The sequence below is a fragment of the Engraulis encrasicolus genome, chromosome 10, assembly GCF_034702125.1.
Source record: "Engraulis encrasicolus isolate BLACKSEA-1 chromosome 10, IST_EnEncr_1.0, whole genome shotgun sequence".
Lineage (NCBI taxonomy): Eukaryota > Metazoa > Chordata > Actinopteri > Clupeiformes > Engraulidae > Engraulis > Engraulis encrasicolus.
Genome location: NC_085866.1, coordinates 47,022,604 through 47,048,366, shown reverse-complemented (window position 1 = coordinate 47,048,366; position 25,763 = coordinate 47,022,604). Strand labels below are relative to the sequence as shown.

The window sequence follows — 25,763 nt, the reverse complement described above, 5'->3', positions numbered from 1 at the left end:
AAAGTCACGACCTGGCAGACTAGTTTTTGATGCAATAGAAAATGTAGTTTTTATGTGAAACCAGGTAGTTCCCTTTCCTAAGGCAATTCAACCAACCATTTGGAATTTGAAGCCCTGTAGGATTTATTAACTGTTAAAAATGACATAAAAAACAGTTAAATATGACATTGAAGTCCAGAAAAAAAGGCCCAAGATGGTATCTCTGTAATTTTCCTCTGGGTCTATCAAAGACTTACTACAGACTTACTACAGGCTGTAATACAGCATCTCCATATTTTTCCCTGTTGAAGTTCAAGTATGGTAATGAGGCATCTGTTGACATGACACACCCTGGCCTGAACTCACCCCACTCCTCTCTCCTGTCCTTACCTCTCAATCCACACCCAGGTTATTGTGATGTCCGGCCATGAGACCATCCGCGTCCTGGAAGTGGAGGTGGACTCCTCTCTGGCGTCTTCGGGCTCCGAGGGGAAGGCGGCGGCAGATGGCGAGGAGGGGGGGAAGCTGACCTTGGAGGGGGCCGCGAATGCCACCGCGTCAGCCGGTAAAATAAAAGCTGAAGGTGAGTGGGGTTGCTGAATTTGAAATTCATGCAGCGCGTCATAACTCTCCACTTGTGGTGCTGATTGTTTGCAGAGCGTACATTGTGATAATAGATTTAACTTACCATTCCATTTCATTGTAATAATAGATTTAAAAGACCAGGGCAGAAAGTAGGATTCAACTTATGCACTCAACTTATCACCTTATCACCTTAACGCAGTGTTTCTCAACCTTTTTTTAGGCGAGGCACCCTTTCAATTCATTAAAAATTTCAAGGCATCCCAAACCAATAAACCGTAACATGGCATACCACAAAAACTTAAAAAAGTACACGTCACACGACCTACGTTCAAAGTAGCAGCTGACTGGGACGACCTATATTTACTTTATAGATGAAAGATTCCACTGACTAGCATTAACTTATCAATTTAGAAAAATATGTATTATGTTACATAATTTATTTATCAGTCATGTTTCTGCGGCACCCCTGAGGGGGGCCCGCGGCACCCCAGGGTGCCCCGGCACCCCTGTTGAGAAACACTGCTAGCTGATGCTTAAATGAGTCATTAGACAAATGGTGACCGACTGTTTTTGCAGGCCACTGTCAGAAATTTCCACATGCAATGAAAAAATCAATTGCCATTCACTGCAGCACTCTGCCAGGTCTGTACACCACAGTGTTATTGTTCTCTAGAGCAGTTGCATTTCTGCTCAATGCATCTTAATGAAAGTGAAGCCCACCTGCCAAACTCCCTTTGCCATTGTGACACAGTACTCCACAACACAATGAAATTGCATTTATCCCTCACCTGTGCAAGGGGGCAGCCCCAAACAGCACCCCAATGGAGCAGTGTGGTGGGAAGATACCATGCACAGGGTACCTCAGTCATGGAGGAGGTTGGTGCAGAGCACTGGTTAATTACTCCCCTCATCAACTTGGCGGGTCGGGAGTCGAACCGGCAAGTCTGACGCCCTAGCCGCTTACCTTAATGTCCATTTTCACAGCATACATAGATAGAGTGCAATTTTGGGATACATACTTGTAAATTTGTTTAAGGAAACCTTTGGTTGATATTGGTGAAAGGCATCATTATCTATTGTGTGTGCGTGTGTGTGCGTGTGTGTGTGCGTGTGTGCGTGTGTGCGCGTGTGTGCGTGTGTGTGTGTGTGTGTGTGTGTGTGTGTGTGTGTGTGTGTGTGTGTGTGTGTGTGTGTGTGTGTGTGTGTGTGTGTGTGTGTGTGTGTGTGTGTGTGTACACAGACTACACACGGTTGTGTAAGCGTGTATACATAGTTGTGTATTCACTTCACTTTTGGCTTTCACGTCACTTCATTTGTGCCTGTGTGTGATTTTGCAGTGCTGGTGGAGCCCGTGGTGTCTGCTGGGTCCTCCATCCCTACTGTTGCCCAAACGTTGGCTGGCTCTGAGCTGGTCAGTGTGTCCGTCCCCCAGACTACAATGACTACAATGCCCATCACCGTCCAGACAGCCTGCCCACAGGTGAGCCTCAGACCCTCTGTACACAGGGGCGCCGACAGGCGGGGAAAAGTGGTACTGATTCTAACGGCCCAGACCAACGCAACGGCCCGTCCGTGGATGGCAATTAATAGCCTAATAAAATATTAGAACTAATATTCTTCCCCTTTAAAAAAATATCTATTTACAATGAAATGGTAATTAGAAATGAGCGTAGGCCCATTAAACACACAACTATCGATTTCCATAACGTTTTCGTCAGTTCTTTAGGACCCTTCCCCCCTTAGCGCTTGCGAAATGGTGCGGTCCAATCTGGCGGCGCGCGAGGCGTTGAATCGCACAGCGTCCGAAATGCTGGCAGCAGGAGTACAGAGCGACTTGAGGTCTTCTTAACCCATAGAATGTTAGAATGTTAGTAATGTAGGCTACAGTAGGCTACAATCTATGTCTTAACCACATGATGGTGAGCTGGTGCTGACAGAGTAATGTAGTCAGGTTGGCAAAAACTCAAGAAAAGACGGCAGAAAGAAGAGAGGGTCAGAAGCAGGCAACTGGTCACTCAATTTTTCTCCAAGAAAGAAGGTATGCTCACTCAATGACATTGCGTTTGCAAACGCAATCAAATGATAGGCCTAACTAACAAACAGAATCCTTGGATAAACTTCCAAGAGAGCACGTTAGCATGGCTCCTATTTAAAAATTCCACCTTTATTGTCACCGCGAGCAAACAGCAAAAGTGATAAATTACTTGGCCTCCAAACATAATAGCCTACTTTCCCGTCTACCATAGCCTACTGCTGAAGCGATTGCAGGGCTGACAGAATCGCTTGCTTCGTGGGTATTAAGTGCCAAAATAATGTTTTTTATATAACTAAATGGTTCGGCCATTATCCTGCATAGCAATGGCACAACACTCATGATGGAGGGGTTGTTGTTTTGTCCATATCAAATTTGTAGATTAGGCTATATCCGCGTTTCGTCATGAATGTTGCACGTCTATCAACTGTCAATGTCAGCGCGGTGTGGACCAACAGCGCAAGGGGGGAACACAACACTCGTTTTTGTTTGTGTTCGGTTTTGACCCTCTCATCAGTAAAGTTTCGGTTCTCTCTGGTCACCCAACAGCATCAGTTGAAACTTAAGTGAGGGGAATGAAGGCTGATTTGACAACAACTTGTAGCCTAAGTTTTGGATGCTCTCATCAGCCATTTAATTATCATGTTTGCGCAGGAGAGCGGTGCCTTTGACAAGCGGTGGCTATTTTTACAATCATTCCTCACAACAATGTAACAACACGGAGTAGGCTAACCTAATGGCTAGGGCAAGAGATTTTCTTGTTCTCATGAAGTTACAAAGAGTTTTACCCTTGGCACGAAATAGGCTAATGCTTATCGGACGTCTAAATTAGACTAATGTCAGCGTGGTGCTGATGGACAGCGCACCACTAGTCACGTTCAGTTTCAGTCCGACGGAAAACTTGGATGCAGAAAATGAACAGCGATTTGACGAGACAGCTGCAGGTTAGATAGGCTATTGCCGTCAGTCATCAAATCATTTTGGATAATCTGCGCACACGGCACAGCCTATGTCTAATACCAGACTGACGCGGACTACCAATAAGCTCTGTGAGTGTAACCCTATGGAATTGCGTCCCGTAGGCTACCCAGGCGGCTAACCACACGGGGTAGGCGCAAAGAAAGGAAAATGGTCTCTATGTTGAGTAGCTATCTGCGCTATTTTAATTAAGAGTTCATGGAAATGATATTGGGAAATCTGTCTTATTTGAATATGGAAAAACAAAAGCCTCAGCTTTTCCGACCATAATGCTTTTTGTCTTTCAGAATGATTATTTGCCCCCTCTGAAGATTCTTAACAATTCAAATTAGGCCTATATAAATCTATGTGTTGGATTCATGCCCTTCATGCCCCCCTCCGTTCCCCCGAATAACAATAATAATAATTTTAAAAGAAAAAAAAAAGAAGGGGGGGGGCTGTAGGCCCAAAATTAGAATCTTTCATAGGGCCTAAAATTCCTGGCGGCGCCCCTGTCTGTACACACACACACACACACACACACACACACACACACACACACACACACACACACACACACACACACACACACACACACACACACACACACACACACACACACATACACACACCTGGACCTGGACTACAGGGCCAATCACTGTCCACGCCGCTGGTTCACAGGTGAGTCTCTCATAGGGTTTTCTGGCCAACCAGAACGGAGCCACTGCCGGTGCTCGCACCAGTTACGTTTGGCACTAAAGTGCTTACCTGCGAACCGCCCGTGTTCATACTGGGCTCTGAACTTTTTCCGCACGTGACCGTTTTACCCGGATGAACCTGCTGACGGCCACGTTGCCGTCACGGTTCGCGGAGAAAAAACAAGTATTTTTCGGCTCACATTGCGAACCAACTTTGCGGTTCGCGAATGCTAATATCTGTGGCATGAGCACAATATCTGTGGCATGAGCACAATATCTGTGGCCGTTTCGCAATTATGTGCGGGAACGGGCACCGGCACGATTCTCAGTCGGCCTGAATGCGCCATCAATCCCTCATCACCTAAACTCTGTGCCAGTGTTGTGCCCAAAAGTGGACTCCCTGCCATACAGTGATTCTTGTTCACTGTTTACATGCATTCCGATGGTTGAAAAGGACAAGGTGAGTTAACGCTAAGTAATTTAAGACTCATGTATGGCACTGGGTCATTTTGTGGCAGAAACAACCCTTCAGTCTCTGAATCTGGGATGATTTTTTGTTCAAGGGTTTTGCTACGACTTTCAAGCAGGCAGGGGGGTCACTTTTGAGCACAACACTGACTTCTTAGGCAGGCACATCTCTCTTTTTTCAGGTTTGGCTGTAAGAAAAAGAAAGCCCTGATTGATAGCAAATGAGCATGTACAGTAAGTTAAGCATTAGCGTTATCCATCAAGTTATTTATTTCTAAAGCTCAGTTTACAAAAGATAAGATAACAAGCTAAGATGACAAGCTAGCAGTTCTGCCACATGTGTGTATACTATTATGTGTTTTTCCTTTCCCAATCCTGTTTTTCCACCTTTCAACAGTTCACTATTGGCTTTGCATACCAGCAGCGGTTACTTTCCCCTTTGTAACTAAAAGACGTCCAGCTGCTTACAATTCCCTCGGGTCCTAACACAGGACGGCCTGGCAACCTTAATGCTCAAGGGACTATAACCTATACCCTGCACTTAAATACGTAACTCCAAGTCGGTTTGCATAAGTGCTAAGTGTAATGTTTGCACTTGCCAATTCATGCTCTGATGCTACAGGAACTAAAACCAATATCCTGCACCTAAATAATCGCCTTGGACAAGTGTAATGTAGTAGTTTAATGTAACATAACCTGATGTCTGCATGTCATGCCTGTTCCCGCAGGTGCTGACGCAGGACGGCCTAGCTACTCTGATGACGAGCATGATGGCTGCTCCGGGCTCGCTGGGCCAGCCCCTGCTCATCCCTCTCAGCATGGCCAGCTCGGTGGCCGGGCAGGCTGCTGCGGGGGGCCTGGCCGTGCTCACCTTCCCCACCGCCACCGTGGCTACCCTGCCCGGCCTCGCCACCAACCCCGTCACCAGCCTCCTCAAGCTGCCATTCGCCGGCCTGCAGGGCCTGCAGGGCCTGCAGGGTAAGAGTCTGGGGGCACATGAAACTAAAATCCTACCTGTTCCTCCGAACTTAAGTTAGGACCTCAGAGATACCATTGCATACGTGAGGCATAAATGCAATTTTAGTGAATGCAGTGCTGTTTTACAATGATGGATGTATCTTAGTCTGAGGTGGATATGAAAGAAAATGTGATCACAATGATGATTTTGAAAACAACATTAGCCAATCTTATCTGTATCAAGTAACACAGCAATGTACCACTACAAGCTAGCTCTCAAAGCAAATCATAATTTGCAACATGCACATAATGTCCAACAATACCACAAGTAATGCCACATGCTTTGCAGAGCAGAGCAAACAATAAGCCATCAGATCAAACTTTCACAAAGAGGAGGTTGAGAGTTCAGGTTTATATACAGGTGCAAGAGTAATCAGACATTTGCCAGCTGAAGGTAGTAAATGAATCATGGTATAGGCCTAACCAGAGCCATATACTCATGAACGGCGTGACGTTTTCCATGTGCGTTACGCCCATTTGTGGGGGAAAACAACCAATACAAGTCAATTGGTGATGTTGGGGTTTAATAAACGAAATATACAGACCTGTAGACTAGCGTTCTTCATGCGCAACATGCCGAAAACGTGTTGTGTTGCCGGCTGTTCAAATAGCATGGACAAATAGCAATAGCAAATAGCAGGGGCAGAAATTTGGGATGGGATTTTACTTTTAATTACAGTGAACAGTGTAATATGTACTGTTTTTCAAGAGAAAAGTGACCATGATGCACTCATTTGACATGAAAAAGACCTTCAAATAGTAATATGGTATTGGTATAACTATTATTTCATTAAATGGACTGTAGGTAAAAATGAGGCAAAATAAGGACATTTTTTATCTTCTGGATTTACGGCCACTAGGAAGCACCGCCAATTTGTAGCCAATGATTTTTGGAAACCTTCAACCCATACCTAACACATTTTCCAAAATCAGAAACTTGTCACAAAGTGCACGATTGTTACGAATTCCTTCTAGACAATCTGGTTGTCAGCACCTCCTCTTTTGATCTGCGCTTTGCACTTTTATTGGGGCAATTTCAAAGCTAGAGTTTGATTGCTTTGGTCCACTGCAGTCAGGTAAACGTTACAATTGGTACGTTTACATGAGGCATTTAAATCCGATTTAACTCACTTTAAATCTCATTAAAACTTAATTCCACTTTAAAAACATCATGTAAACACTTACAGAACAGGATTTAAGTTTATTCCGATTTAAACTTAAGTCCGATTAAAGTGGGTGGTTTATTCCTCTTTTAAATCCGATTAAACACGTTCCTCTGTCATGTAACCTTTTAATCAGAATTACAATAAATCCGGTCGTTCCACGCATGCTCGTTGACCACACGATGGCGCCAAGAGCCCGTGCTCTTTGTCAGTGAGAAAAAGATGGCGGCACTTCCTGTTGATTTTCACATGAAAGTTTTGCTTAATTTAAAGTCCCTAAGCGACTATAAATGTTGTGGCTTCCATATATTGATGTAAAAGTGCCCCACGAAGTAATTAAGCACAACAAAGTTACTCCACATCACCCTTTCACCAGTTCGTTTTTCTAAGCTAGGAGGGTGCTAACTAGCATTTGAAAGAACCAGACCCAAAGGGGACTTTACCAGCCTTGAGTCCACTGAGGGAATTCATTTTCGGGCTGAAGATAAGCTTGTGTCCCAGTCAGGGCCGCGTTAACCCTCGCCGGGGCCCGGTGCAGACGCAATCCGGGGCCCCTACACCACATTATAATGAGCCATAGCCTATTTAAAACGCATGAAACAACCCAGGCTACACGTTCTACTCCAACACAAAAAAGGGTGCGCGGAACCCCCTGCTGAGTTCCCCAGTCGCAACGCAAGCCATTGGAAGGCTAGCCAGCTGACAGGGAGGAGATTCTGTGCACTACCGTTTAACAGAGTATCCTAAACGTCGGCTCAGCTAGAACTACCAAACAGAAGCACAACCAAAAGTATCTTATTTTTGCTACGTTGCTGCAGACCAATTTGTCGAATCGAAACCGTCGTGGGAAACACGTGTCAATTAATGTAACTTCCAATGGCCTTGGAAAGACTGGCTGTCTGTCAAAGGAAAGTAGCCTACTCAGCTGTCGCTTGACGCGAGGAAGGGGAATCCCCTAGCAGCGAACCACAGCAAAGTGAAGCTGTCACGAAATCCCCTCAAAATGTACCATATAGGCTACCAATTAAGAAGTCAGCGGTTTTCATCTAGATGGTGCATTACCAGTGTTTCCCATACATTGAGGAAACTACGGCGGCCCGCCATAGTTTAAATTTGGCCGCCATAGTTTCCGATAATGTAAAAAAAAAAAAAAAAAAAATTTTTTTTTTTTTTTTTTTTTTTTAACTTTTTTTTTACTTTTTTTTATTTTATTTTTTTTACGATTTCCGTGTTTGTTAGAAGCGATTTCAATTACGATTTCCTTCGCATTTTCCTCCTGGAGTAAATACATTCTATAGAGAAAACCACAAGTGCTTGAAAGAGAGAGGGATCAAAAGCCTTGTCAAGTTGTTGTAGTTAACTTAGGTTTGGGAGCAATAATATATAAAAAAAAAAACCTTCCGAGAAGGGACAGTTGGGATGAGTTTACTAACACTCCCCAGGCTTTGTTTTACAGTTGTAATGAGTTAGGTGACAGACCCTCATTGACACGGCAGAGGAGACATCGGGCTGCATATAGAATTGAATGTGTAGGCCTAATGAATGTGAATACAGACATAAATGTGTAATATGTTGTTCAGCCCTTTTAATGGGAGGAATTTTGAAAAACTGGCCCTGTGACCAGCACCCCTCATGTAGAATGTGTGTGTGGGGAAAAGGCATAGCCTACCCTCTTAGACCCTTTTTGTTTATGCGTTAACAATTTCACAGCAATCTTAAATTCTTATGCTCCTATTTTGTTTTATTTTTTTTTCATTACATAGACCCCTGCATGTGTATTATGTAGCCTTATTTCTCAAAATATAAATGGCTGAAATGTAGGCGTAGGCCTATAGTTTCTCCATGCGCCAATGTCATACTGTACTCATTGTTTTGCCATTTTGCATTTACACTGCGTGAATAACCCCCCCACCCCCCCCCCCCCCCCCCCACAAAAAAAAAAGGCCCGTGAAAAGACCTCCCCCCCCCCCCAGACAAAGAAAATCCCGGCTGCCCCCATAGTTTCCAAAATTTCTGTGGGAAACACTGATTACAATGCAATCGTGTGCAATCATTACAGTAGATTACGGTGCAAACTCGTAGGCCAAATGTTTAGATGTGGATGTGGATGTATCACGCAAGTTTTTTTCCCCTCCCAGATAAGAGCCACTTGCTAACTGAACAATCCGCGAGTGGTACCCAGGCATGTTTTAACTGAACACAAAGCCGAACGCAAAGATAAACGCTGACAGAGCATCGACATTAGACCCATTACAGGGCTTTAGGGAAATGGCCATAACATTGATTTAGGAAAATGCGACTAGCATATCATTTTAGTGTTTGCTAGATTGGCTTGCCCTGTTGTTGTCAGACTGTCTGAACTTTGAGTGCTGGTTGGTGCACTTGCTACGTAGTATTGTGAACACTTTTTAAAAAAACACCTCAGAAGTGGTCCTCGCCGCGCCATGCAAGACTTTTGGTTCGCGAATGCAGTTGGGTGCGTGATTTATTTCCCCATGTTTTAACAATAGAATAAGATAAAGTTAGGTTGGTGTGCTGTGCTCTGTTTGCTTAGCTTGGGCCTACATGATTGCACAAGTCCATGATCGCTATGCAACAATTATTAGGCCTACAAAAAGCGATTATAACACTGACATTACAAAAATGGATAACGTTGCCAACCTTCTCTTCAATGCGTTAATCCATGCCGGGCTGAAGTTTATCCGTACAATCTGAAGCAAGTGCTGACGCCGAGTTTCTCACATCTTTTTTAGACAGTAGCCCATCATCAAACTATAAAATTATTGACCACCGTTTTCACTGGTGGCACACAACCAGAAGCATCTGACTGAAATGATAAGTTCCGACCTCCGATTCCTGCGTGCATGCAGAGGCGATTCTAGGCTCAATAGGGGGGCCAAGCGAAAATTAAAAAGAAAGAACACTTGTAACAAATCGCCACTGCTGTTCCCCAGCTACAGTCTTGGGGGCCCAAGCTGCCTGTCTAGCCTGGTGACAAGATATGCATATGCGCCTCTGCTTGCCTACGGATGGCGAAATGCGTCAAAAGTACAATTGATTGTCTCAAAATATCGTTTCATATTTTCCAATCTCTCTGATCTCACGACGTCCGGGGCCCCCTCTAGTGGCGGGGCCCGGTGCTGCAGCACCGGTTGCACCATAGGATAACGCGGCCCTGGTCCCAGTAGTTCCCCGGAGGTTTGGCGACCACGCCCCCACGCCTTATTTGGCTCACTCAGCACGTGCGTCCTCAGTCCAATCGCAATGCTTTATTTTCCCCAGACGTTTAATCGCATTTAAGTGAAATTGCCATGTATACACATCGCAAAATAACTCTTAATCCGATCTACTTAAATCCGATCTATTAGATCCGATTCAAAAACATCATGTACACGTAGCAACTGTAGCAATCAGAAGTGCTTTGATTTACTTTGGATTGTTCTGAATGCATCTGTGGTAAATATACCTCGCAGATCGTCACCACCAGCACTGGACTAAAGCACAAAAACAACTTTTCAATAAATAGTGATGCATTCAACTGTACCACTTCATCCAATCTGGCTAGGTTACTTTCACACCAGAGGAACCACAACCAAGTAGATAAAGCAAATCAACCAGCATGGGGGCACATCATCTGGCCCTGCCGTGGCCTAACGGTAGGGCACTCATCCACTATGCAGCCGACCCGGGCTCGATTCCTAGCCCAGGTCTTTTGCCGGTCCTTCCCCGTCTCTCTCTCCACATTAGTTTCCTGTCACAATATTCACTGTACTGTCATAAAGTCAAACAGACCAACAAAATATCAAAAAAAAAAATGAAAAGAAAAGGGCACATCAAGGTATCAAGCATTTATACCAACACAAACCAAACCAGCCGTGACCTAATGGTTAAGGAGATGGGCTTTAGTTTCAGAGGGTTGCAGGTATAAATCTCACCTTTGTCACTTTCTACCTCACTCCATGGCTGCAGTGCCCTTAAGCAAGGCACCTAAACCCACATGTCTCCAGGGACTGTAACCAATACCCTGCACTTAAAATGAAATTTGAATGAAAGTGTCAGCTGAGAGTAAAATAATGTACTACTGTAATGTAATGCAGAAACGAAGACCTTTTGATTCCATTGGGCAGTTCGATGTGTGCCATATTGCTGAAGTAGGAACAACATAATGTGCCAATACCTGGTCGCTGGGCCCCATCCAAAGCGGTCAGTAGTCCTGACTGCACACTTGGTTTAAGTTTAACTTAAGACTGTTATGTTATGAACATTTGAGATTAGTTCCGTTACAATTCTATACTTAATAAAGAATATAGATACAGTAAATCAAGGTTTGGAGGCAATGCATCATGTCCCTCTGTGATGAACCTTGGGTTTTCTAACGTTACCTTATCGTGAAAAAGGCTAAGCTGAACTTTCATTTCGTCTCCAACACGTTTTGCCTCTAAGTTTTCCCTAACATCTGGCTGATGATGAGTACACCCCCCCGCTTTGTAACGCCAGTCATCTCCCCCAGCAATGCAAGCAATGCAGTCGTCTATCTTTAGACTAGGGAGCCTCAAGTGTGCACATCTCTGAGGGAGCTGGACATTTTCTAGGCTCCTTTACAGTTCTGTTCTGGCACTGTAGGCCTCGGCCAAGTAAGTGTGTGTGTGTGTGCACGTGCGTGCGTGCGTGCGTGTGTTTATCACTGTGGCACATGAGCAGTGAGCCTCTGGTTACGTGTTCTGGTTTTTTCAACTGTCCTTGGAGATGACCTTAGGCATCCGCCCGGCTGGTTCATCATGGAGCATCATCTGTTTCCTCCATGCCNCCCCCCCCCCCTCTCTCCCTCAAACAGTGTTGTTTGACATGATGCCCAACTGCCTCCTGACCATTGCTCAACTTGCATCCCCTCTTCCCTCTTCCCATTTTCTCCCCCTCTCTCTCTCTCTCTCTCTCTCTCTCTCTCTCTCTCTCTCTCTCTCTCCACAGCTGCCACCATGCTGAACTCGGTGCAGCCGCAGCTGCAGGTGCCGGCCCAGACGCTGTTTGCCCCGCAGGCCGCCGCCACGCTGCAGTCGGTGCAGGCCGCCGTCCAGACCACCGCCGCCTCCACCGCTGCACAGGTTGCCATGGCAACCGCCTCAACCACTCCCAAGGCCCCCTCCTCCTCCTCTTCGTCCTCCTCCTCCTCTTCGTCCTCCGCGCCTGAGCCCAGCACGTCCGTGGCTACGCTCCAGACAGCCGGACTCTCGATAAACCCTGCCATTGTACGGACACGCATGCTCTCTCCCCCCTGTCACTTTGTCTCCAATCCTCTTTCTCTCCCCCTTTGTGTCCAGCCCTTTCTCTATCTTTCTCTCCATGTCTCCCTATTTGTACGTCTCTAATGTCTCTCTGCCTCCAACCTCTCTCTCCCTCTCTCTGTCTTCTCTGTCTCTCTCTCTTGTCTGTCTCATTTTGCTTCCCTCATAAAGCTCTGGCATCATAGGGGAATTGTCTTTGATGAGCTTGTTGGAGTCTCAGTGTGTTCAGTGATGAGCTTATAGCGCTGGTGGAGCAATGAGAAATGTAGGGGCTGCAGCATCCAGGGACACTCAGTCTCGCTCTCGCTCTCGCTCTCGCTCTCGCTCTCTCTCTCTCACTCTCTCTCTCTCCCTTGCTGTGGTTGATTTAGGAAGCCCATAATTTGTGCTGTCAAGCTCAGTTTTTGGAACAAGAAAGCAAGAAAGCAGTACAGTGCAATCCGCTGGAACAAAAAATGATCCTCAGCATTGCTGAACATTTGGCGTTTTATGTCTGTCCTCTATATATAGCTCTCTTAGCTGCTGCAGTGCAGGCTATTTTGTGACTACTGCAAGCTACATTGTGAAGAACAAAACAAGTTCTGGTGAATCAGATTTGGCAGTTATTTGCTCATATACTACGTTATGAAGTTACAAATCAAGTTCTTTAGAATTGGTTTCATCTGTTATTTGTTAATACTACATTGTGAAGAACAAATCAAGTTCTAGGGAATTGAGTTTGTCAGGTATGCGTTCGTAATGGTGGATGGATGTCATTTTGGGGGTTTGCTTGGATGGAAAATTGATCCTCTTCTCTTGCCGTAGATCAGCGCGGCCTCCCTGGGTGCCCAGCCTCAGTTCATCAGCTCCCTCACCACCACTCCCATTATCACCAGTGCCGTGTCAAACATGGCCGGACTGACCAGCCATCAGATCATCACCAACGCCCAGGGCCAGGTAAATCATCCACCTTTTACACACACTCACAGTAACCTATGATCTTTTTTTTGAAAATTCCCTATAAGACTGTGTAAAGCATTTGGCATGTCACGTTTGGTTTCAGAGGTTAAAAGATCATCTCTGTGCGTTGCTGTGTTATACTTTTGCCAATCAAGTTGCAAGGGATCCCAGCTAATGGACTCGTTATCTAACCAGAATGCATCCAAAAGCATCACTGCTTCATCAAAAACGAGCCCAATGTTACATAATCTACTCACACCACAAGTCACACAGGTGTTCATTGTGAATGCACTTATATGTACAGTAGGTGTACCAGTGGAGTAATTGGGAGAGATTAATGGATGGGCCAACTGAGTCCGTGCCCAGGGGACAAACTGAATCCGGCCACCTAAACCCTCTTTCCCCAAAGGGGTTCATGTACCTGGTAGAAAAGTGTACCTGTTTTAGATCAAAACAAACACACTCTGATGAAGGCTGGGTGCTGAAACCTCACCAAGCTAAAAAATAAAGTGGTGAAACCGTACTTCACTTACTAACAAAAGATTTTCAAGATGTGTGGGCCCTCGCAAAAACTTTTAGGGAAAAACAAACAAACAACAAAGGGTCTTGAGTCAGGAGAAATGAGCAGTCCCCTCAGTCCCTTCCTATTTTTTGGGATGTGGAGGCAAAACACTTTTTCCCAGCCGTACTTCTACTAATACGTGAGTTCTATTCAGCCCAGTGCACATTCAGTGTGTTTTCCTCTCTCTGGGTGTCAGGTGATCGGTGCTTGCTATTTTTATTACAGGTCAACATGTTTATGTCGCTGTCCCTCCATGTCGGGTGATTGGCACCTTACTCCACACCCCCACCCCCAGACACCCCACCCCAGCTGGGGAACCCCGGAAAGGAATTCCTAACATGCCACCAGTCCCTGGTGCCTGCAAGGGTTAATAGCATGCAATAAACATGCTATTACATAACCAGTCTTTTCTCCCTTTCTTTCTCCGTGTGGCAGGTGATTGGCACCTTACCCATGCTGTTGAACCCAGCCTCCCTGGCTGGCAGTGCCACCCCAGCGGCGTTGCAACCGCAGGGCCTGCAGGTGCAGACCATGTCCCCCCAGCTGCTGCTCAACGCCCAGGGCCAGATCATCGCTATTGGCAATGGGGCCGCCCAGGTACCCACCTCCTCTGCAGCTGCTGCCGCTGTGCTCCCCAAGCCTGCCGCCACTGCTCTCACCCTCGCCAAGCCAGCTGCACAGGTATCCAGGGCTTAGCCAAAGATGCTTGATTTGCACTCTACTTTTCTCTCCGGTATATACAGCCGTGGAAAAAATGAGAGACCACCGCAAAATGACCAGTTATTCTGGTTTTGCTACTTATTATAGGCATGTGTTTCAGTAAAATGAACATTGTTGTTTCATTCTATAAATTACTGACAACATTTCCTCCGAATTTCGATTGAAAATATTGTCATTTAGAGCATTTATTTGCAGACAGTTACAAATGGTTTTCAGACCTTCAAAAATTAAAAGAAAATAAGATGATATTCACTTTAAAACAATTTATGTTAACTTAGGAAGAGTTCAGAAATCAATATTTGGTAGAATAGCCCTAGATTTGAATCACAGCTTTCATGCATCTTGGCATGCTCTCCACCAGTCTTTCACATCGCTCTTGAATGACTTGATTCCACTCCTGGTGCAAAGTTTCAAGTTGTTGAGCTTTGTTTGATGGCTTGTGACCATCTCTCTTCAAGCAAGTTTTCTCCTAACTTTGTTTGTGGCTTCAGTAGCGCGCCCTTCACAGAAGTGGATTTGACCAATTCCAACCGTGCTGAAGCTCCCTCAGATCAACACCTATCCTTGGCCAAATTTAACATCCAGTCTAACACCTGGTCAGCTAATGGTTAGATAGAGACCCGCAGAGGTCTACAAACTACAGTTCCTTGCACCTGCTGTGAAATCTAGCAGAGAATAGATGATTATCTGTATAAAAATAGTTTCACTGGAACTAATGGTGACAAAATGTAGAGAATAGTGTATTTGAGCAAAATGGTTGGGTATGAATTTTAGTTTCATTTGAAGTAATTTGCAATGCAATGTTGAATGCTGTCTAGGTTTAGACTCCTCACAGCTGTTATAAAGTACTCCCCTTCATTCCACATCCTATATAATCATAACATGGGATGCCATCTGTGTCATCGTTCCAGGGCCCGGTGGTGACTATGGCCCAGTCCCCTGTTGTCATCGCTCCGCAGCCCTCCTTGGTGAAACAGGCACCCCCCTCGTTGGCATCTGCTGTGCCCCTGGCCTGTGGCGAGGCGCCAACCGTCGGGCAACTCGTCAGCAGTAAGTAGCCTGTAGCCATTTCCTCTCTAACCTGTAATCTGCTCTCGCCAGACCCTCATGTGTTTCTGCTCAACTTCGCCAGCTACTCAGAGATCTGGGTGGATATTCAGTTTTGTCCAGCTCCCAAACTGTCAGGCAGGCGAACCAATGAGGATGACAGGATTTTCAGAGATATGACAAAGTTTTTCGACAAAGAGATATGACAATCGACAGTTGTTTCAGACATCCATGGCGGCTTGCATGGACTCAATCATAGACATTGATTCTGTGTTTCAACCAGGGATGCATGATATTAGAAAAAAAATCGATACTTGATAACAGTATGCAATACCTCGATAACGATATTTAAACGATATTTAGAAATAATGCAGAGTGTTTTTCTTGTCACTAATTTGTCGGCCTGTGTGGGGGGCCAGGCTTTGGCCCTGACGGGCTTCTCGTGCATTTGTTGACATTCGGCTTGCGATTGGACTGCACAGAATTTGTTTTACTTGTTATCGATAATACGCATATCGCCACTTTTGATATCGTGATTTCGATAAATTTTCAATATATTGTGCAGCCCTAGTTTCAACTGTATTTTTAAATCTGTGAGTAGTTAAAGTAGCACTCTAGTAAAAATGTCAGACAAGTGGTTTCTTCAATCGCATGCAAGGATTAAAAAAAGCAGAAAAAAAAACGTGCCTTCGGAGAGCTATGTGTTGGCCATAGTTCCAGAGTGCCATAGTGCCCGGTTATTTCTCTCTGTCACTGTGGGCCACCCGCAACCTCCAAATGAGGCCACAGTTAAATCACGCTTGGGGAATTTGGCAGAATGCCTGCAAACATAATTTTGGTTTGTGTTTATGTTTTTTTGTTTATTTATTTATAGCTCATAAACAGCCCATTTCATTACCAAATGAATGGAGAGGATGTAGCGCCCCCCTGTCATCTAAATTCTTCTGGCTTTTCAGCAAAAGGGCTTTGGTACCTCTCCTTAGCTTGTGTAAACAGACACTCTTTGTGTTGTTTTAGAAAAGGAGGGCATCTGCCAAACACCTCAGGGAAAATATGTGATTTCAACTCATTTGTTACTGAAAGCACTGTCGTGCCGTACATCCTTTTCAGTGCCCTGCTTTTTTGTTTTGACTAGATTTGTCGTGACTTGACAGCTTCCTCAGACATACAGGAGTACACTTAAGAATTCATACTGTGCATGGCAAACTTTTAATTAATTTTGTCATGGGTACTTGTGCCATTTTAATCATTGCCAACGCCCCCTTGACCTCATCATAAGCCTGCCAATTCCCTCTTTACTGTAGTGTTAAAAATAATATAGACCGAGCGCCCCCTTTCTCAGCGGTCTCCTGTGGGGTGTAGAGCCTTCGATGAGAAACACTATACTAGTAGTAGAGTATTCAAGTAGTAGAATAGAACTACTATCCAAGGGAAATAAAATTGAAGGTTGCCTGTAATATATTTCACCTGAAGACTGAAGAGCCCTCCATGTTTATTTGGAAAAGTTCCTCACAAAGTGTGTGTCTGTGTGTGACTGTGTGTCTGTGTGTGTCTGTGTGTGCGCGTCTCTGTGTGTTTTTTTGTCTGTGTCTGTGTGTGTGTGTGTGTCTGTGCATGCGTGTGTGTGTGGGCGTGCGCGTGTGTATGTGTGTATGCGTGTGCGTGTGCGTGTGCGTGCGTGCGTGCGCGTGTGCGTGCGTGCGTGTCATGCTTCAGAGCCTCAGCAAGGTGGCACGGATGAGGAGTGCATCAACCTGGAGGAGATCCGTGAGTTTGCCAAGAACTTCAAGATCCGCCGGCTGTCCCTGGGCCTCACACAGACACAGGTGGGCCAGGCCCTCACCGCCACCGAGGGGCCCGCCTACAGCCAGTCAGCCATCTGCAGGTGCGCACACACACACACACACACACACACACACACACACGCACGCACACACGCACAAACACAGAGTTACACACAGAGTCACACACACGCACACACACACACAGTCACAGTCACACACACACACACACACACACACAGAGAGAGAGAGAGAGAGTACACACAGACACACACACACAGAGAGTCACACAGAGTCACACACACACTCTCACAGACACACACACAAAGTCTCTCTCTCTCTCTCTCTCTCTCACTCACTCACTCACTCACTCACTCACTCACTCACTCACTCACTCACACTCACTCACTCACTCACTCACTCACTCACTCACTCACATCTCACTCACTCACTCACTCACTCACTCACTCACTCACTCACTCACTCACTCACTCACTCACTCACTCACTCACTCACTCACTCACTCACTCACTCACACACACACAGTCACAGTGTCTCTCTCTCTCTCTCTCTCTCTCTCTCTCTCTCTCTCTCTCTCTCTCTCTCTCTCTCTCTCTCTCTCTCTCTCTCTCTCTCTCTCTCTCTCTCTCACACACATACATACAGCACACACACAGATGGCGAGATAGGAGGACAACAAAAGGATGGAGACCCCTGCCACACTAGGTTAAACAAACACCGCAATTAACCCCAAGGCCAGAGTGCAGATTCATGGCTTACTGAAAAATGTAATCTACAATACAATGGCAAGGATACCTGTAGCAAGGATCCTTGGCTCTATTAAAAATTTACTATATTAAAATATACTGTATTGAAAAATGTACCTCTTTACTTTTTTACTTGCTTATACTTTGGAATGACCTTCAAATCTGGCATTACTTATTACTCTTAAAGGTCAACTTCCGTTTTTTTCCGGTTCCGGCTTTACTCACTCCTTTTGAAAATCGGACAGTCACCCCAAGTTAGACTCACATGCAAGGCTCTCATAGCGGTGCGTCACCTCGTCTGGCTGTATTTCCCGGTGTTTCCCAATTAACATAAACAATGCAGAGAAACGAGCGAATCACGAAAGCCTTTCTGTGTTTCGTCACATCGAAAGAAGGCGTTGCCCACAAAGGTTTATGTCGACCCATTTTTCTAAAAACATGTTGAGTAATTTTGGACTGCTTGTTTTTAAAACCAGCAACTCCTGGTGGCCCAAAATCTTAGCTTAGCTATCAGCTGGTTGCTACTCTCAGATACACACATAGCGCGTTCAGGCCGACTGAGAACCGTGCTGGAGCCTTTTCCCGCACCTAAGCGCGAAACGGCTGTCGTGTTCACACCACAGATATTTGCGTTCGCGAACCGGAAAGTTGGTTCGCAATGCGAACCGGAAAGTTGGTTCGCAATGCGAACCGCAAAATACTAGGTTTTTCTCTGCGAACTGTGACGACAGTGTGGCCGTCACCAGTTTCATCCGGGTAACATAGTCACGTGCGGGAAAAGTTCAGAGCCCGGTATGAACACGGGCGGTTCGCAGATAAGCACTTTAGTGCCGAACGTAACTGGTGCGGGCACCGGCTCCGGCTCCGGCTGCGTTCTGGTCGGCCTGAAAGCCCTAACAGAGCACAAAACCTCATACATGCAGCTGTCCCACTCTGGTGGCTCCATGCCTGCAGCTCGCCTAGGGGTCGCTGTCGAAAGAGCACAGCCCTGAATGGAGCCTGCACGCCTCCGTTGGCGCCCCTATAGTGCAGTACCACCCGGCGACTCTAACTTTAGACGCTGTCTTTGCAGAGCAGGAGGAGGGAGCGAATCAGAGACCGATATACACACACAAAAAACGTAAGACCCTCTCGTTTCTCCACAAGCCACCTTGCTAGCTTGCAAAGACGGCTTGAAACAAAGCAACCAGAGCGTTTTTTAAAACCGGACCAACGCGTAACACATTCAATAACAATGGGGAACACAGCAATATTAATGAAATGACGGTGAGAGGACATCTTTAAGAGACATTTACATTCTGTCTCAATAAAGTTTGTCCATATTTTTGTTGAAGTTGAGAAAATATCACACCTTGAAAAAATACTAATTTCAAGCTCTTTTTTTCATGTGCATATTTCTCCATGGTCTAGACACAAGCTGTTTACAGCTTTAAGATGGTTCACCGGTACATTATATACACTACAGTATGTATACAGTATGTTTTATTTTTGAAAACGCATCAGTTTTGGCCTCTCGTTTACACCAAAGCGAAGTTTTAGAAGTCTCCCTTTAAAAATATCCATTTTAGTAGTCTAGTAAAACTCATCTGTCACAGTGGTGCTTTTATTTTTATTTATTACATTATTACATTACATTATTTATTACATTGCATTTGGCTTTTCATTGAAAGCGACTTTCAGTCAAGGACATATTCATAGCCAAAACACTAGCAGATACAAAGTGCACAGGAACATGCAATAGAGTCTATCCTGGGACTGGGACAGCTAGAGCATTAGTGCAAGAGATTGTCACCATAAGTTATCCATGTCGTGTTGATATGTACAGTAAATTAATACAAAAAATACATCCGTGTTTAAAAGTATCCACGTAGGCTACGTGTAACCGGCTTCTAAGTGATTGTCATCTATGCTCTCAGGTTTGAGAAGCTGGACATCACCCCCAAGAGCGCCCAGAAGCTAAAGCCGGTCCTGGAGCGCTGGCTGGCCGAGGCGGAGCTGTGGAACCAGAAGGGCCAGCAGAACCTCATGGAGTTCGTCGGCGGAGAGCCGTCCAAGAAGCGCAAGCGGCGCACCAGCTTCACGCCGCAGGCCATCGAGGTGCTCAACACCTACTTTGAGAAGAACGCGCTGCCCACGGGCCAAGAGATCACGCAGATCGCCAAGGAGCTCAACTACGACCGCGAGGTGGTGCGCGTCTGGTTCTGCAACCGCCGGCAGACCCTGAAGAACACCAGCAAGATCAATGTCTTTCAGGTGCAGCAGCAGCTGCAGCAACAACAACAACAACAACAACAACAACAACAACAACAACAACAACAGCAACAGCAACAAGCCCAGCAACAGAAGCACTGAAAGGATGAAGGATTTTTTTGTCGTTGCTGTTTGGTGGTGCAATACATGGAGAGAGTCAAAGGTGATGATGTGAAGGAATAATAATAGCAGAATATTTTTTCAATACTGCAATGTAAAAGGCACTTTTTTGTGGAAGGATGAAGGCAGGCCAGACGGTAAAATAGATGCACAGAGCAAATGGAGGCTGTTGAATGCAGATGATGTCTGGCATGCCACCCAAGAGCAAATTGCTACTTGCTCATTTTTTTAATATACTGATACCGAAGAAGGGTAGGAACACTCTAAACGGACTAGGATGTTTTGCATTTTTTTCAAAATATATTGACATGGTAACTAGAAATCATGCGTCTGATTTTATATTGGAAGGTCAACATGTACACGAGTGACCCTTTTGTGCGGTCTTAGTTGGAGGTGTTTCGTGTGTGTCAGTGGGAGGACCTGGACGTCGGTATTGCCCTATAAACCCCACATGATACAACCTCAACGTCCCAAACATAATGGTTGTCATATACCCATAAGCTACAGGTTGCAGTTCTGTCAAAGATTTCTCAGTCTGGAGTCATTTCTTTTCTTTCAGAATGGTACGTATTGTTTTTTTTTTTTTTTTGTACATGGTGTGTAGCTGTGTGACTGTGAGTGTGTGTACGTATGGCTTGTCACATTTGACAATCATATAGGTTTCAAGTCTGAAAAATGCATGCACATTTTTTTTCCATTGTGAGATTTTGTTTGCCAACAGATTCTGAATGTTTTACCACAATAGCCGTGACAAATAGTGTCTAAATCTAGAGCCAGAATCGTAAACAGTAAGTTACTGTAAACCGATGTCATTATTAGTTAATATTGTTGAGTGTTGTTTTTCTAATCTGTCTAACATAGGCAGGGACTAAAATATACTACTTAAATACAGGTAAGAAATACCAGCAATTACATACTGTAACATACAACAGATCGAGATCAGTTCTGTGCTCACATAAAAATATTTCAAGTTTATGAAGAACATTTCAGTGAAAATGTCTATTCTTACAGTATCATGAAATAATATCTTTTGATCGTCTTTGTAAAGTTTTTATTTTGAACGGTTCTGGAATCTATTACCATGTGGTCCTCACTCAGTTTGGAGCAGGGCAATGTTTGTTTGAAGACACCTATCTTTTCTAATAATTGTGTTGTGACGAAGAGATTATGCATAACATTGCGGGTTACATCATTTATACTTTCTGAGACACTTTTCGGTTAAGTAATGGTGCTCTGAAATGAGTGTGTTTCATTCATTGGATTTGTGGACAGGTGCATGACGGTAGTTTTAACCCATTGAATCCAATTCAGTGTTCTATTCAGTTTTCACATATTCTAATGTAAATATTCAGACTCTATAATATATACCGCAACTCTCAGATTAACATAACTATACAGTATAGACATTTCCCTCTGTTGAGGGTTAGATGAGGTTGTTAACTGCTACATACATACCTACCAGAGTTTATTTTGTCTACAGACTTCAGTTGGACATTGGAGGATGAATTGTGCTGAAATTGGCAGTCATACTATGTTTATGTAAAGTTTTAAAGAAACATTTGATAATGGGGAAAACTAAAACTTTGAGAAAAGGGAAGACCGCTTGACACCCGAAACCGTAACACTACAATCTGTCATTGTCATTTGTTTGACCATCTGACGTGAAAGTTGAAAAGGTAGACTAATTGAGATGAAATAGCAATACCACATTGTCATAATGTTGTTTTGGGGTCTTTTGCAACTGTGTCCGTGGGCACCAGAGTCTCAGTGGTTCTATACAGTGAAATCTAGCGCTTTAAGCTAGATGCAATCAGTTTTAGGGACAGTGCTGTTTGCTAATTTAAGTAAAATGTCTGATTAGTTCACAGATAACTTTGAATGTGAGTATAGCATACCTAAATCATTCATGCAGTATTGCCACAATAGATAAACAATATAATATATTCCAAACATATGTCTGACAAGGAAGAGCACAATGTAGAAAGACATTTGCCGTGTTTTAATTTTCATCAATTGTTTAAATTACAGAAACAATGGAAAAGACTATTTGTGTGAAATGCTGACAACAGAGGGATACTGAATGAGACGTACGTTGAGTTAGGCCCACAAACTATCAGAAACTGCAGGACCGCATACAAATGAGCTGTGTAATTGCACTCAAATACATATATTGTAATTACAGGAAACGTCCTAAATTACAAGTAATGGAATGTTTACTGTGTAACTTTCAGATGTTCATTTTTTGGAATGTTTGTCTTATTATTCTCAGTAGATAGTACTATAAAATAAATACTACAACAATGTCACCGTATGGAGAAACACATTTCACCAGTCACTCAGAATGGGAAGGCTAATGTCATTCTCAACACTCGCCATTACATTACACTTAGCTGACGCTTCTATCCAAAGCGACCTGCAGTTATTTGGAGTAATTACAGGGTATCAACTTCAACTTAATCTTTTTCAAGGTCAAAATCAGATTACATTCAACTCTCCTATTGCAGATGTAGACACACACTGAATCAAAGATGTTAAGTAAAATGTGACTAGTGTTACCTTGGAGACACTCCCATATGCCCCACGGGTGAAAAAAACACTCCTTTACAGCGTTTGTACAGTTGACTTGTGCTGTTTTTTTAATAGTTCACATGTGACGTGTAATCTCCAATGATTGAGTGAAAGAGCCATTCTCTCACAACCATTTCATTTCTTCTCTCCATTTTCTTTCAAGCTCCTCGCAAGTTTTTTTTTTATTTTGGTGAAGAATAACACACATTTGTAACAGACCTAATCTTTAAGAAGATGCATCCTGAATTCGTTGTGGATTTTTAATTTTAGTGCATTCTCACTGCATTGGGAGGGACTTGTCTTGCAATCAGCAATAGAGTTGAGATAGGCAGCTAAATATTCAGCTATTTATTACATTGCCCTTTTGACCAGCATTTAACAATTACTCGATTGCCCCATACATTTGATATAAAATACACTGCTGGCAGAATATATGATGTACAATGCCTTTTTTGTTAGTCAATATACAACTAACCAAGTAAGGGTATTTTCACTCCTAGTCTTCTTTAAGTGAATCAAACTCACTCCTCTTTTAAGTGAAACAAAAAGTGAACCGACAGCAAAAGGACTCAGTTCTGTTTGTGTTCCTGTGAGACATGTATTGTGTCAGTCTTAGGGTTGCCAGATGTGTCTGGTTATTTCCAGTCCAAACAATGCTCAAAAACCGCCTGGAGGCACTAAATCCAGCCCAATTAGAACCAAATTGTATTGATCTCTATGGCCAGAAATCTACAGAAAAACCTGCCCAATGCCCGTTTCTGGCAACACTGGTCAGTCCTCTCATCCGGCCCTCTAGAGCTCTACCTAAGTGATTACATCTAGTCACAAGTGTAACTTGTCAGGACTCCTAAGTGAACCATACTGAGACCACATCAATAAAGGTCTCGGTACGGTTCACTTCCAAGGGGTCTGGGTATTTGGACAGGTTTGAGTTCACTGAATGGGAGCAGGTGTGAAAACGCCCTTAGACACACACACACACAGGTATGATACTCCCTGTTTATCCATTTTCCAGTTTCTGTTGCCCATTTAATTAAATTCTATCTTCAAAGATATCTTTCCTATACTGTAGGGATTATTATTCCACCTTTGGCTGTTTGTTTGTTTTGATGTGTCTGAGGAAAGGATCCCCAAAGTATTCGATGGGGGGCCCGAGATATTCCATGAACTACAAACCAGTCTAATCCTTGTTTGTCTTATATCCTGCCATTGTGTCCACAGTGAGGAAAAAGGATAGAATATGTACATCATTAGTTCATTCTTTCAAGTGCTGAATTGACGACAATAGGTGCTGTTAAATTGACGAATTAGGTCATGATATTGTGATTTTTGAACAAAGATAGTCACCATTAACCCTTTTGCAAACATCCATTGGCTGAATATGTTTCACCTTTTTTGGTGCCGTTTAAAGAAAATGCATTAGGCCTACAATGTGAAAAAAAAGAAAGTCGTGCAACAATTTTGTGTAGATATTACATTTTATCACATATAAAATCTGAGATTTTTGGTAAAATTGGTGCCATCAATAGCTCACATAAGGAAGTAGTGTGACTAATGGCGTATGAAGATAACTTTATAAATGTGAAATAAAATTTTACAAATGATTTTTAACCTGTAAATGTTAATGTGGGGGTTTAATCAGAAGAATGCCTTATAAGCGTTTTGAAAGTAACAGCTTTGAGTATGAACTGTGTGCAAGGTGTTAACAGTTTTTTTTCTTGTATGGAATTGAATGATATGTATTGTTTGAATTATGTCTATGCCAATAAACTGACATTTCCCTACTAATTCACTGTCCTTTGATCTTGTTGTTGAGAAGTTATTGGAAGGGGGGCGTTGTGGCGCAGCGCGCTAAGCCCCCCACATTTGGGCTTACATTGCCCATGGGGACCCTGGTTCGAGTCCGTCTGGGGTAATTTCCCCGCCCAACCCCATCTCTATCCCTGTCTCTATCCAGAGGTGGAACGTAACTAAGTATTTTTACTTCGTTACTGTACTTAAGTAGTTTTTTCTGGAATTTGTACTTACTTGAGTAAAAATAAAAATGCAGACTTTTACTTTTACTCAATTACATTTTTTGACAATTACTTGTACTTTCTACTCCTTACATTTCTAGGAGAAGACTTTGTTACTAGTTACATTTATCCTAGGTTTTCCTGTTGTGTTTCGTGGATATTTCAGTAGCCTCAGCTGCGGGCAGGGAGGCGGGACCAAGCCCCTCTTCCAAATTGACACCCAGACAGAAAATATACTTTTAAAAACATTAACAGGACTCCATAGTCATGTTCAAATAGAACCGAAAACCGTTGCAGACACTTTTTCCTATTCGATCAAGTAGGTAGACATGGAGAAAGACAGCCATTGCGTGAGTAGGCCTACTTGTACTTTTGTACTGAAAAGTACATTTAAAAGTTAGTACTTAGGACTTTTACTTAAGTACGTTTTTGGGAAACAACTTTTACTTTCACTTGAGTAATTTTTTCGCAGGGTACTTCTACTTTTACTTAAGTACACAACTTCAGTACTTCTTCCACCTCTGTCTCTATCCCTGTTAGAGATTCTCTGGCTGGATCTCAAATGGAGCACTTGTGCACTTCGGGCATTATGTTTCAGTGAGTAACTAATACAGCATACGCACTGAAAACTGAACACTAAAATGCACAAGTGTGCCATTTGAGATTCAGCCTCTGTCTCTATCTCACAACTGTTTCCTGTTTCCTCTCATACTGTCCTGTCATAATAAAGCCCAAGAAGCCCCAAAAAATACAGTACATTAAAAGAAAAAGAGAAGTTATTGGGATTAAATGAGGGCAAATGGTGTTGTCAAA

The 25,763-nt window shown here is 43.8% G+C and overlaps 1 protein-coding gene across 4 annotated transcripts in view; it reads left to right on the top strand.

The window, feature by feature from the left end:
* pou6f1 (POU class 6 homeobox 1) overlaps nt 1–24,717 on the top strand; it is a 28,281-nt gene extending 3,564 nt beyond the window's left edge. For 3 of the 4 annotated variants that reach the window (XM_063209063.1, XM_063209064.1, XM_063209061.1), the window contains 9 exons: nt 388–562; nt 1,902–2,044; nt 5,448–5,697; nt 11,868–12,145; nt 12,986–13,117; nt 14,118–14,363; nt 15,314–15,452; nt 17,166–17,334; nt 19,914–24,717. In XM_063209063.1, coding sequence (XP_063065133.1) covers nt 388–562; nt 1,902–2,044; nt 5,448–5,697; nt 11,868–12,145; nt 12,986–13,117; nt 14,118–14,363; nt 15,314–15,452; nt 17,166–17,334; nt 19,914–20,349 — 1,968 coding nt within the window. In that variant the 3' untranslated portion in view covers nt 20,350–24,717. The remainder of the gene's footprint in view (nt 1–387; nt 563–1,901; nt 2,045–5,447; nt 5,698–11,867; nt 12,146–12,985; nt 13,118–14,117; nt 14,364–15,313; nt 15,453–17,165; nt 17,335–19,913) is intronic. The other variant, XM_063209062.1, reaches the window with a different exon arrangement.
* Nucleotides 24,718–25,763: the final 1,046 nt, after the last annotated feature.